The following is a 12,092-nucleotide window of genomic DNA, read 5'->3' as shown; positions in this document are numbered from 1 at the left end:
TCTTAAAACCTGAAACAATGAGTTGAAGTTCTTTCCTAGCATTTGTCTTTATCTCCTTTGCGATGGAGTCTACAACATGTTGGGTTCCTACATGTTAACACGTGTGAAAATGTGTGTGTACTATGTTATATATGTGATCATTGACAGGCGCTTGCAATCTCTCCCGGTTGATGTCGAGCGTTTAATGGCTCTCCAGCCTAGCTTCACTCTTGCATTATTGTTCACAAATGGCACTTGCCAGTATTTGGCGATTCTTATGGAGGAAAAAAAAAAAACATTAGTGTTGGGACGATAAATCGGAATCGGAAGTTTTGTGAGTATCGGAATCACAAAACTTTGTCTATTTTCCAATGTTAAAAACGATGCCTTTAATTTTAATTTTTTTTTTTTCATTTAATTTTGTTTAAAGAAAATTTTTCCTCAGCTGGTAGTAATAATAAAATAAATATTTATTGATTTTAAACTACCAGTAAAAGTAAAATCCATAGAACCCTCCCCCACAAGAAAATATCTGCATCTTTAACATTTTTCTACAGTAATTGGGAAAAATACCAATTCTATTGTAAAATATTTATATTTATGAATAATATAATCGGAATCAGTAATTGTATCAGGATCAGGAATTTAGGACTTGGTAATTGTATTGGAATCTGGAAAAATATTGGAATCGTCCCACCACTAATATATATATATATATATATATATATATATATATATATATATGATTTTGATATGTTTTACTAACGTTTATCCTCCGATTAAATGAACTTAGTTTTGGAAATACATTTTTTTTTTTATTGAATCAAGAGACACAAAGTCTGCAACAAACGATGTTAGATAAAAAGTTTGCATTATACTTAATTTTTTGCATAAAAAATAAAATGTCATTGTTTTGAATTTTAGTATTATAAAAAAAAAATATTACTTTATAAAATAGTTATTGATTTAGTTAAAAAAAAAAATTTTTTTAACTAAATCTTTGTTTCAGACTTTGAGTCAAAATTTCTTCTGCATGACTTTTTTTCTTCTAATTCCTTATTTGAATTCTTGATGGGTCAAAAAAAAAAAATTCACAGAAAAAAAAAATAGTATTCATCTTTTATTTACATAACAAATTTCTAGCATTCTTAAATACTAAAAACCTTAAAGAATTTTTAATCTTTTTTTTTTTTTTTTTTTTCAAATGATCCTGAGAAGTCCGAAAAAAAAAATCCGAACATTTTTTTTTTTTTAAAGAAAGTTACAAAACTTCAATAGATGTTAAAAAAAAGAAACAAACAAAAAAATTGTTTTTAAGCATTGAAATATTAAAAAAAAAAAAAATAAAATCAACAAATCCAAACCTCACTCTCTCCTCCCTCAACTTTTGATAACTTTAAAAAAAAAAAAAGTGATGTTTCTGAGATGAGTTTGTTAATCAGGTTGTTTACATATTACAGACTGTTATCCCAATCTTTTTTGTTTTTATATTCCCAATATTCAAAGATTCTCGGAAAGTTACCGAATATGACGGAAGGCACCTGAAGAAGGCCATAGAATGTAACTGCCGAAACCTGGCAAATAAAACAACCACGACAGTCTGAAAGATGAACAAACCAATAACATAAAGAACTTTTCTTTCTTTTTAAATAAGGCAATATCGAAAGAAAATCTTTACAGACACACAATTGAAAGTCAGTTTAGAAATGAATTTAAAAATTTTCAATGTTTCATGGAAAAAAAATTTGTTTTTAAACTTAAATTTAAAAAAAAAAAATCAAAATTGTTGACACTTCTTTTTTTTTTAAATTTAATTTTAAAAAGAAAATAAATTTTAAAAAAAAATCAAAATTGTTAACACAATTTTCTTTGTGCAGTTTTTTTTTTTTTTTTTTTTTTTTTTAACACTTTTATTTGTAATAATTTATTACTTTTTTTTTGTTGTTTTTCTTCCATGGGTGGGAGGCATCTGAGATGTGAAGTGTCCGAGATGAGAAGCTTTCAAGATGTGATATTTTCCGGCATGAAAAAAAAAAAATCATCCAGGATGTGGAATCTCAGATACAAGAATTTTCTGCTAACATGGAACATTCAAATATGAGAAGTTCCAAGACGTGAAATTCCTAGTATGAGAAACACCATGGGGATGTTGGAACATTGGGAAGAAGAAACTTCCGACGAATTAAACTTCCAAGTATGGGAAGCCTCGGATGTAAAATATCCAGTATGAAGAAACTCAAGGATGTGAAATTTCTGCTATTAGAAGCTGGTGAGAGATGAAATATATGGGATGAGATGCTTCTATGATGTGAAATTTCCAGTACGAGTAACATCCAGGATACATTTCCGAGATGCAAATATTGTCACAGGGAAATATTGGGCAGATTAAGTAAGGGAAATTTTCAAGGTGTGAAAATTTCCTAACACAATTCTTGTGGAAATTTCTGGTACAGGAGCCTCTGCGACATGGAAATTTCTGGTACGAGAAGCCTCTGCGATGTGAAAATTTTAGGTGCAAAGAGCCTCTGTGACGTGGAAATTTTTGGTAGGAGGAGCTTCTGTGACGGGGAAATTTCTGGTATGAGGAGCCTCCGCAACATGGAAATATTCAGCACTAGAAGCCTCTGCGACATGACTGTTCCGGTATAAGAAGCTTCCAGGATGGAAAGTTATGGTATTGGAAGCATCCAACACGAGAAATTTCCAGGAGATAAAAAGTTTCCGAGATGCAAAGTTTCTCAGATGTGAAACCTCTGGATCAGGAAGTTTCCGAGATCTAAAAAATCTCTCGTATGTGGTTCTGGGTTTTGGGAAAAATTCATCGAGTTTGTCTTGAAATTTAGTTTTTTTTAAATATGAACGCATTAATCCATTTCGCTTATGAACACAGCACACAACAGAAAAGTTCTCTTTAGCAATTTCTTTACTTTTCGGAGTTCAGAGGTGGGGGTTCTTTTTTGAGTTTTTATTTTATATGGGGAGAGGGGCACGCTTGGGACCTGAACATTTCATATTCTCTAATCAAGATTGCTTTCGTTACAACGTTGCCAATTTTTTTTTTTTTTCTTCTCTCTTTTTCTGGTTCCAGCGGCATCGAGGTAAAAAAAAAAAAATCCAGGTAAGAAATTTTACGCACTCGAGCAATCTATTTCAATAATGCCTTTCGGAACAACAGCAAACTGGTATACCAATCGTTGACCATCGACTTTGTTCAAGATTCCACGGGCATAATAGTACCTAAAATTTAAAAAAAATTTGTTCAATATCTTTACATATAAAACTATAGATATATATGCACATAACAATATATAAAGTTATAAAAAATACATGCATACCATATATATATATATATATATATATATATATATATATATATATACACAACATACCTATATAATATATATATATATGTATATATATATATAATTTACATGGAGTTCACCACTTATCAAGGCCCAATGGCCACTCGGGGATAAGGGTTATTGTGCGTACAGTAATCAATGGGATAGTGTAGCAATAGTATTGGAGAATTGGTAAGGTGTCATTACTTAGGGGGGCGGTTCATCAGGAATTTGTTTGTGTTGGACTTAAAGACATCCAGGTTGAAGTGGGGAGGGAAACAGGCAAGCGGAACAGAGTTCCACAGGCGTGCAGTTCTAAGAAAGAAGCTTTGTTCATGGAATCTACGTTTTGATTTAGGCACAGATAAGGAGTGGGGAAAATTATTAACAGTGGTTTCAGCTAGCCGGGTGTTTTTTGGAAAAGATTGGCGAGGGGGGACCAGAGAATGGAGCTCAGACGAGCACTTGCCATGGAAATAACGATAGAACAAAGACAGGCTGTGGGAAAGAGGTTGCAGGGTAGAGAAAAGGGCATCCCCCATATATAAACTTATTTATAAGTACATGTCTATGTACAGGATAATCTAAAATATGAAACGGATCATTATGAATTTCGGAACATTTTCAGAACCTTTACTCACACCCTCAAATTAGATTCAAAGAAAAAAGAAAATGAATTTTATCAAAATTTTGAATTATTTGTATTTGGTGCCATTTTCTTTAACCCTTATCCTCGAGTGGCCTCTTGGCCTTGATAAGTGGTGATGCGTATGTAAAAAAAAAAAAAAAAAAAAAAGTTTAGATAATTTCAAAAATATACATTAGCAATCCTTATCTCAAAAATTCAGAAATAAATACAAAGTGTTCCACAAGTCATGAAAACATTTGAACATTAAATATCTCCCGTAGACTGCATTGTATTCTGGACGAAGTCACTTTGAAGCTTCCAGCCGGTACACTGAAGGGAAGGGGTCCTGAACTAGCGCAGGTAATAAATCGATTTGGTTTAAAAAGAAAAAAAAAATGGGCCATTTTGATGACGATAAAAGTATGGGAGGGTTGAATATTTGATTCTTATTAAATCTCGAACAACGTCGCGTATCCCTGCTAGTAATTACAATGCCCACAGGTTCCGTTAGGTGCTTCTTGAATATCCGTGATGCATAAACGTTTAATGTGATAGCGGGTGTCCCAAACTGAATGATATTTTATTTCATTACAATTTCACCCCAAATAAGGCACATTGCCACTTTGATGTAGGGGGTTACTATCAGGGACATAAGCTACAGGGGTACTATGTAGGGAGTTGGGCAGCAAGATGTCGGTTCACGTTACACTTGAACTTCTGCATGCCAGTACAATTGGGGAAGCAGAGACCTGGAAGGGAATTCCAAAGTCTAGTGGTTTGGGGAAATAAACTACTGGAGTAGAAGGCTCTCTTATATCTAGGGATCTCTACTGTGAAGGGGTGGGATTTTCCTGCTTGTCGGGTTTGTCGGGGGGTATTTACGTTGATGGGGTACAAGTGCTTGCAGTTCATCAGAGCATTCACCATTAAAATACTTGTAGAACAAGCAGAGGGATGCTACATTTCGTCGGGGAGACAGAGGATGGAGCTTAGATGACAGTTCAGGGCCTATCAGGTTGGCAACTCTCTTTTGAACCATGTCTAGGAGTGAGAGACTAGTAGCAGGTGCACCAGCCCAAATATGACAACAATAATCCATACATGGGCGACTGGTGGCCTTATAGAGGTACAGGATACTTTCGGGTGTTAGTAGTTTTCTAGCACGGTAATGAGAACCTACCTTTTTTGCAGCAGTCCTGGCAGATTTATTTTGATAATTTATTCTTCGAAATATAGTTGATTATTAACCAACCCTTATTAGCTGTTCATGAGGAAAAACTGCTCAAAGTCGAATTAATTAAAACTTACCTTAAGGCTCTGCCCATCGTCTCATAATTCATGTCTGGTTTGTTCTTGTGGTGTCCCCATAATTTTGAGACTTCTTTTGAATCGACCAACTTGAAGATTCCAAGATCTCGATTAGTCCATTTGATGAATTTCGGACAAGTTTCTCGATTTTGCAGTAACTTTAGCAAAAACTCCCACAAATAAGTCGTATTGCCTGAAATACAAAATGAAAACAATAAATGATTATATTACAAAAATAAAAAAAATGTTAAAATAAATGACTTTACCATAAAACTAGTTATAACTTTTAGCAAATAATTCTCATTATGTAGATTTAAGTTTGAAGACATGGAGTCAAATTTTTATATATATATAAGAAAGAAAACACACACACACACACACATATATATATATATATATATATATATGAGAAAGAAAACACTGTGTGTGTGACTATTTCATTTAATCACAAATTAATATAAGATAATTTTATGCGTAAATTTTCAGTATTTACTTCAGTGTTCAAAACATAGAGCTATGGTAAGCATAAGTCTGGCCAATTCTGATGAGGATGAAACGTGGAATATTCTGTGTAGCTTTAATTGGCATATATATATTTTCATAACTTTATATATATATATATATATATATATATATATATATATTAATGAAAACAAAGAGTGGTAGTGTTTACCTGATATACGCAATGGTAAACTTCAAACTAATATAAATAACAGTATTTATATATAGTTAATTTAATCCCAACCGAATTAAAAAAGCTCAATATTGATTAGAGAGTACACAGAATATTCCACGTTTCATCCTTATGAGAATTCGTCAGGCTTATGCTTACCATAGCTCTACCCATGTATTGAACACTTCAGTAAATACTGAAAATTTATGCAGAAAATTATCTTATATTAATTTGTGATTAAATGAAATAGTCATATATATATATATGTGTGTGTGTGTGTGTGTTGGGACGATTAATTGGAATTTGAAAAATCAAAACTTTTGAGGTATTGGAATCTGAATCAGAAAAATTAGTGTCGGTTTTCCAATGCCAAAAACGATTCCTTTATCTTTTTTCATTTGATTTTGTTCAAAACAAAATCTTCCACTGCTGGTATTAATAAATATTTATCGATATCAATCTACCTGTAAAGCTTGAATTTACCGATCACTCTCCACAAGTGTTTTTACTTTTTTTTTTTTTTAATTTATTTATTTTTATTTATTTATTTTTTTTTTTTTTTAATTTTTTTTTTTTATTTACGTGTGTGATCAAATGTACATTTAATGTGTGCTTTTACAATAAATGGGAAAAAAACCCAATTTGATAGTTAAATATTTAGAGATTTATAAAGAATCGCAATCTGGATAACTAGTGTGTGTGTGTGAGATAGAGAAGATTAAATAGAATATATTATGAAATAAAATGCTGTGGAGACAGGATGTGAGAAGAACGGCGAAGGGAAAACAAACTGAGCAAAATTATCCTCATCTTTTCTTAGTTGTTTCACTATGTTTCGGCCAACTTTTCCTCTATAAATAAAGATTAATAACTCATCTCAATGAATTCCAATTAAAATAATATATACCATTCAGTACGGACCCCGACCATGGAAGATCAGATAATAAACATGAATTTATAAGACCAAAAAATTCAACCTTGATCGCCATTCGGGGCCTGTGGCGCAGTTGATAGAGACGTTGAATCTCTACGGTTCCAGGTGAGAAGTGTCTGAAGATAGTGGTTTCAATCCTACCCAAAGCCGGCCAGGGGCTTACCTGGCCAAAAACATGGTGAGATGACAACAACTACGGAAGGCAGTAATTGCAGTGAATGCAGTCAGGAGATTCAAAGTTCCTATCCGTCGCGATTACCACCTGACGAAGGCCAGAGGGATAGTTGGCCGAAACGTCGTAAAAACAACTAATAAAAGCTGAGGATAATTGTCCGCAATAAATAAAATTAATAAATAATACTCATCTCAATGAATTCTAATTAAATAAATTGAACGCAATTCATCAAAAAAGATTTCGGCAGATCAGTATGTCTTTTTTCTGACGACGTTCCTTGATCTGAATGTAACACTTTTGATAATTTATTTGTGCTTAATTTGTTGTTTTTTTAACTAACACACACGCGCGCGCGCGTAGATGTGTCGGTGTGTCTGAAATTATTTAACCGATAAACTCTTAAACTACTGGTCACATAACACTGAAATCAACATGAAATAGTAATCATACACGAAGGATGGTTTCTAACGAGTCAAAATCTTTGTTTGGATGGATAACCCTTACCCTAACCCTAACCCTTACAGAAATATGACGGCAAATTGAAATGCAAAATGTTCATTTCAACTTGCCGACATATTTCTATTAGTTTTATGTATGCTAAATTTAATTCATTTCTTTAAGTCATTTAATAACTTTTTTCTTATCGCTCGATAGCTACATGGGTAGAGAACGCGGCTGGAGTGCGAAAGGTTTTGGTTTCGAGTCTTGCTGAGGGCACCCACGTCATTTTCTTTTAACTTTTGAAATTAGTTTCGGCGATTTTTTTTTTTTTTCATCATAGGTATGCTGAACCCGAGAAAGTGATCATATATATTACATAAATATTTAAATGTTTCGATATTATATATTTCTAAAGATCTACCCTGTGTTGAGCACGCTTGAAATATTTCATCATCCATATTTAAGTTGATACAGATATATATTTAAACATTCTTTTTAAATTTGATTTTTGTAATAATGATTTTTTTTCTTTAATGAATTTGGCCATCTCTCGCCATATTGGTCAAATAGAAGATTTGATTAAAAAAAAGAAATAGTTAAATATTTATTTGGTGTGGAGTTTCATCACAGGTGTGATGCCAGTTAGATCCTGAATCTATAAAAAAAGGAAAAAGACCTTTGTGCATACAAGGGAAGGGAGCGACAAGAGGAAGGGAGAGGGAAAAGGATTCCTCCTTTTCCACAAGCCTTTTGCTTATTTTTTTCTTTTCTTTCTTTTCTCGCATCCCTTTTTTCTTTTCTTTCTTTTTTCTTTTTCTTTTCTTTCTTTTTTTTCTTTTCTTTCTTTTTTTTCTTTTTCTTTTCTTTCTTTTTTTTCTTTTTCTTTTCTTTCTTTTTTTTCTTTTTCTTTTCTTTCTTTTTTCTTTTTCTTTTCTTTCTTTTTTCTTTTTCTTTTCTTTCTTTCTCCTTTTTCTTTTCTTTTTTCCTTTTTCTTTCTTTTCTTTTCGTTTCTTTTTCACGTTTACTTTTCCTCCAAATTAATGGCCATATAAGGATTAGTAAATAGAAAACTGAGAAAGCAATTAAACATTTTTTCTAGTTGATTGCTTGCTTGAATTACACCCGCAAAGATAACACAAGACAAAACAAATACACTATATAATATATGCAGGGTGAGTCACGGGAAACGGATGTTTTTAAGGAAAACAACTGAACTGGAACGAAAAACAATTCAAAATCTAACTAAAACAAAATTTAACCGAAAAGATAAACAAATAACAAACTAAACGGCATCTTAAGCAGGTTTAAAAAGTACCTTCCTCATTCCATATTCCTTACTCAAGTAGAGCAAGGGGCGTTCAAAAAACATCCGTTTCCATATATATATATATATATATATATATATATATATATATATATATATATACACACACTAGCCGGGTGGGGGAGGCTTTGCCCGGTCGGAATATACGCTTAAATATGGTATTTTAATTCGTCCATATTTCGTATATTTTATTATAGTCGTGATTTGAAAAGTAAAAAAAAAAAAAAAAAAAAAAAAATTGAGTGCCATCAGCTAGAATCGAAACCGAAAGCAAAACTGAAGCTTTTAAAACTGGTGACGTTACCACTGTACCAACGTGACACGCATATGAATTGATTAAAAATAAACTAAAATGAATGAGCAAAATGGATGACGATGTATAAAGATAGAAACTTTTCTTCCTTGTACCACGTGTTCATAATCAGAGGAGAGATTATCAGAACGAACTTGGTCATTTATGGCCTTTGAAGTGTTGCCATAAATGGTAGTGCCGTGTGTGTGTGCGTGTGTGTATAATAGATTCATATATATGCATTTAAACAACATCAGAGCTATATACCGGCATTTAATAAAAGAACATAGTTGTCCCCCTCCAATGTCTAAAAGAACTGAAGAATGGGATAAAATTTCTTTGTAAGCAATTCACAATTTGTACGAAACAATACCACGGAGAATTGAGGCCGTAAATGCCGCAAAAGGTCTACCTACACCATATTAAAATAAATTTTGTTGATTTTTAAGGTGTTTCTTTTATTTTGTTCAACCCCTGCATATGCATTTAAACAACACCAGCGCCATATACCAACATTTAATAAAAAAACAAAAAAAAAAAACAATGTCCTCCTCCAATGTTAGACAAATCCTTGTTGATAATACAAACATTTCAAAAAGTTAACTCTCAAATCCTCTAACATTCAAACCAAACATTCCACTATAAATAACATCGCATTCGAGAAAAGCAACAACGTAATAAAATGTTCGGCGATGCGCGTAAACTACGCGCTTTGTTAATATTGGCGCATAAACTTGTTAATTTTAAAACTCAGATTTTTAATCGACTTTAAACCTCCCATGACTCGATACAATCTATTGTGCATTTCACTTTTCTACTGTCCATTTTCACCTCATCAACACCTAAAGATGATTCGCAGAATCAAATCGAAAGCGTTCGTGATAACTATGAAACTTTCATTAATATTTACTATTTTGATATAAAAAAATTAAAATCGGAAAAGAATCATAAAGCAAAGTATCTTCATTGTATTTAATATATATATATACTAGCAGGGGTTACCCGGCGTTGCCTGGGTGATCGGCCCCCTTCCACTCCGAGGGGTAACAAAAAAAGTCACCCCTCTGGATTTACATGCTTGGTGCCGGCCTCCCCCCTTCAGGGAGAGATAATCCCCCCCTTCCCAAGGAAAAAAGTCACCTCCTCCTGCCTCTTCGCCCCTCCCACCCTTGGGAGGGGGACACCGGCTCCCTCCTTTGGGGGGAGAAACTGCCAAGCTCCCCCCTTTCGGGTGAGAAAATGCCAGGCTTCCCCTTTTGGTGGGGGGATGGTGGCCAGCTCCCCCTGCTTGCCCGTAGGTGGGTGGAGGATTGGACGCCCTTCCGTTAGGAACCCACCCTTGGGGGGAGGTGGAAGGAAAGGGTATAGCCCCTCCCCACTTCGGATAGGATTTAATAAACAAATAGAATCTTTTAAAAAAAGGTAGAATCGATCAGGATCGAACACACAAACTAACGGTTAACAGTTTAGTATGCATACCCGAATTACTCTCTTACCTTTTAATAAATAAAAAAATAAATAAAACATGTTATTTTTTAAAAAGTTAATGGTATACTGTGTGTCTAGGACGGTAGTGTGCGTGTGTGTGTGTGCTGGGAATAGTAGTACTAATAGTCTGTCCTTTGGAGGACAGCGTTTGTTTTCGTGTTGTGTGTACGTGTGTGCAGCTGGTTGTAATGGCGGACGTGGTGTCGGAGGTTGGATTGTGATGGCTGGTGTAAGTTTCATAATTTGTAAATGGCAAGTTAGGAAAAAATAGACCCCCCCCCCAAGATGGACAATAAATAAGGGCATAATATTTTATGGTAAAGTTAAGAACGTAGGAACCATAGTTTTTTAGGAGATGTGATTATTGGATTAACCAATCAGAAACCGTCTGTGGCACACACATCTCTGTTTTTATAGATAGATAGATAGATAGATAGATATCACTAAATAAAAAGACAGTTTGTTTTTTGCCTGAGAAAATCTATTTTTTAATAACTAAAGATCGAAATATCATGTCAATATAAAGAAACATAATAACGTGCGGATAATGATTCCTACCTTCTCGCTTTCTTTTCGTAGGTAACATTGAAGAATCTGGATTTTTCGGTTTTCGCCCTAACAAAGCAGAAAAACAAAGATTAGTGACTAAAAAAATAACAGACGAATATTAATATATAAGTATACAAATACACATATGCTTCTGTTTTTTTAGATGAACAAATCAGATTCTGTCAAATATACAAAAGATATGCATATCCTAAGTCACATTCTTTGCATTTTCCCATATTTATTTCAGTAATGCTCAATTAGTGCTCAATGTGCAGAGCTTTATAATCAAAATAGAGGAAAATACAATCTTTTTTCGAACATGAATCTCGTTAGGTAAACTTAATTCTTTTGAAGTTATTTCAATGTTTGGAACCCGACTCGCACTCCACTCCTCTTCTAATAAATATTTTTTGTTCAAAATATTCATTTCTGAAATTTGGAGATGAAGATCGATTATTGTATTATTTGGATGCTTTGGACTGCGGTTCTCACATTGTTATTTTCACAACGTTTTAATCGATGTAACCTTCGACCTTCTTCGGGTGTATTTTGGCAATCCTTTCTGCCAAACTCTGGAATCTACACGGAATTTTAAACGGACTCTCATATTTAATTCGTGCTAGCCTCATGGATTAAATAAAGTGTTCAGTTCGAAATTCCGTACAGATTCCTTAGTTTGACAAGATACCTGCAGAAGGTCGAAGGTTACATCGACCGAAACGTTGTGCAAATAACAATCAAGATAGGTACAGTAGTTTAAAACATCCAAATCCAAAATATTCATATTTTTCTATCAACTCATAAATCGTCTGTAGTTTGGCATTTTAGGGTAATCTATGTCCAATCTTTTTTTTATTTTAAATATTAAGTTTATAAATTATTTTGTGTAGATATCTCTCTATATATAATTATGAATGATATATATATATATATATATATATATATATATAATTTATTTAC

General features: G+C 33.2%; 1 protein-coding gene across 3 annotated transcripts in view; it reads right to left on the bottom strand.

The window, feature by feature from the left end:
- Positions 1-1,086: 1,086 nt before the first annotated feature.
- Positions 1,087-12,092, bottom strand: part of LOC145259310 (ETS-related transcription factor Elf-2-like) — a 115,138-nt gene continuing 104,132 nt past the window's right edge. For 2 of the 3 annotated variants that reach the window (XM_080117194.1, XM_080117197.1), the window contains 3 exons: positions 11,142-11,198; positions 5,257-5,449; positions 1,087-3,216 (listed from right to left, as the gene is read on the bottom strand). In XM_080117194.1, the coding sequence (XP_079973320.1) occupies positions 3,108-3,216; positions 5,257-5,449; positions 11,142-11,198 (359 nt within the window). In that variant the 3' untranslated portion in view covers positions 1,087-3,107. The remainder of the gene's footprint in view (positions 3,217-5,256; positions 5,450-11,141; positions 11,199-12,092) is intronic. The other variant, XM_080117195.1, reaches the window with a different exon arrangement.

The sequence above is a fragment of the Euprymna scolopes genome, chromosome 34 (genome assembly GCF_053919585.1).
Source record: "Euprymna scolopes isolate OS-2025 chromosome 34, ASM5391958v1, whole genome shotgun sequence".
NCBI classification, from domain to species: Eukaryota; Metazoa; Mollusca; class Cephalopoda; order Sepiida; family Sepiolidae; genus Euprymna; species Euprymna scolopes.
The sequence above is the reverse complement of the archived record's forward strand: the minus strand, read 5'-3'. Positions and strand labels throughout refer to the sequence as shown.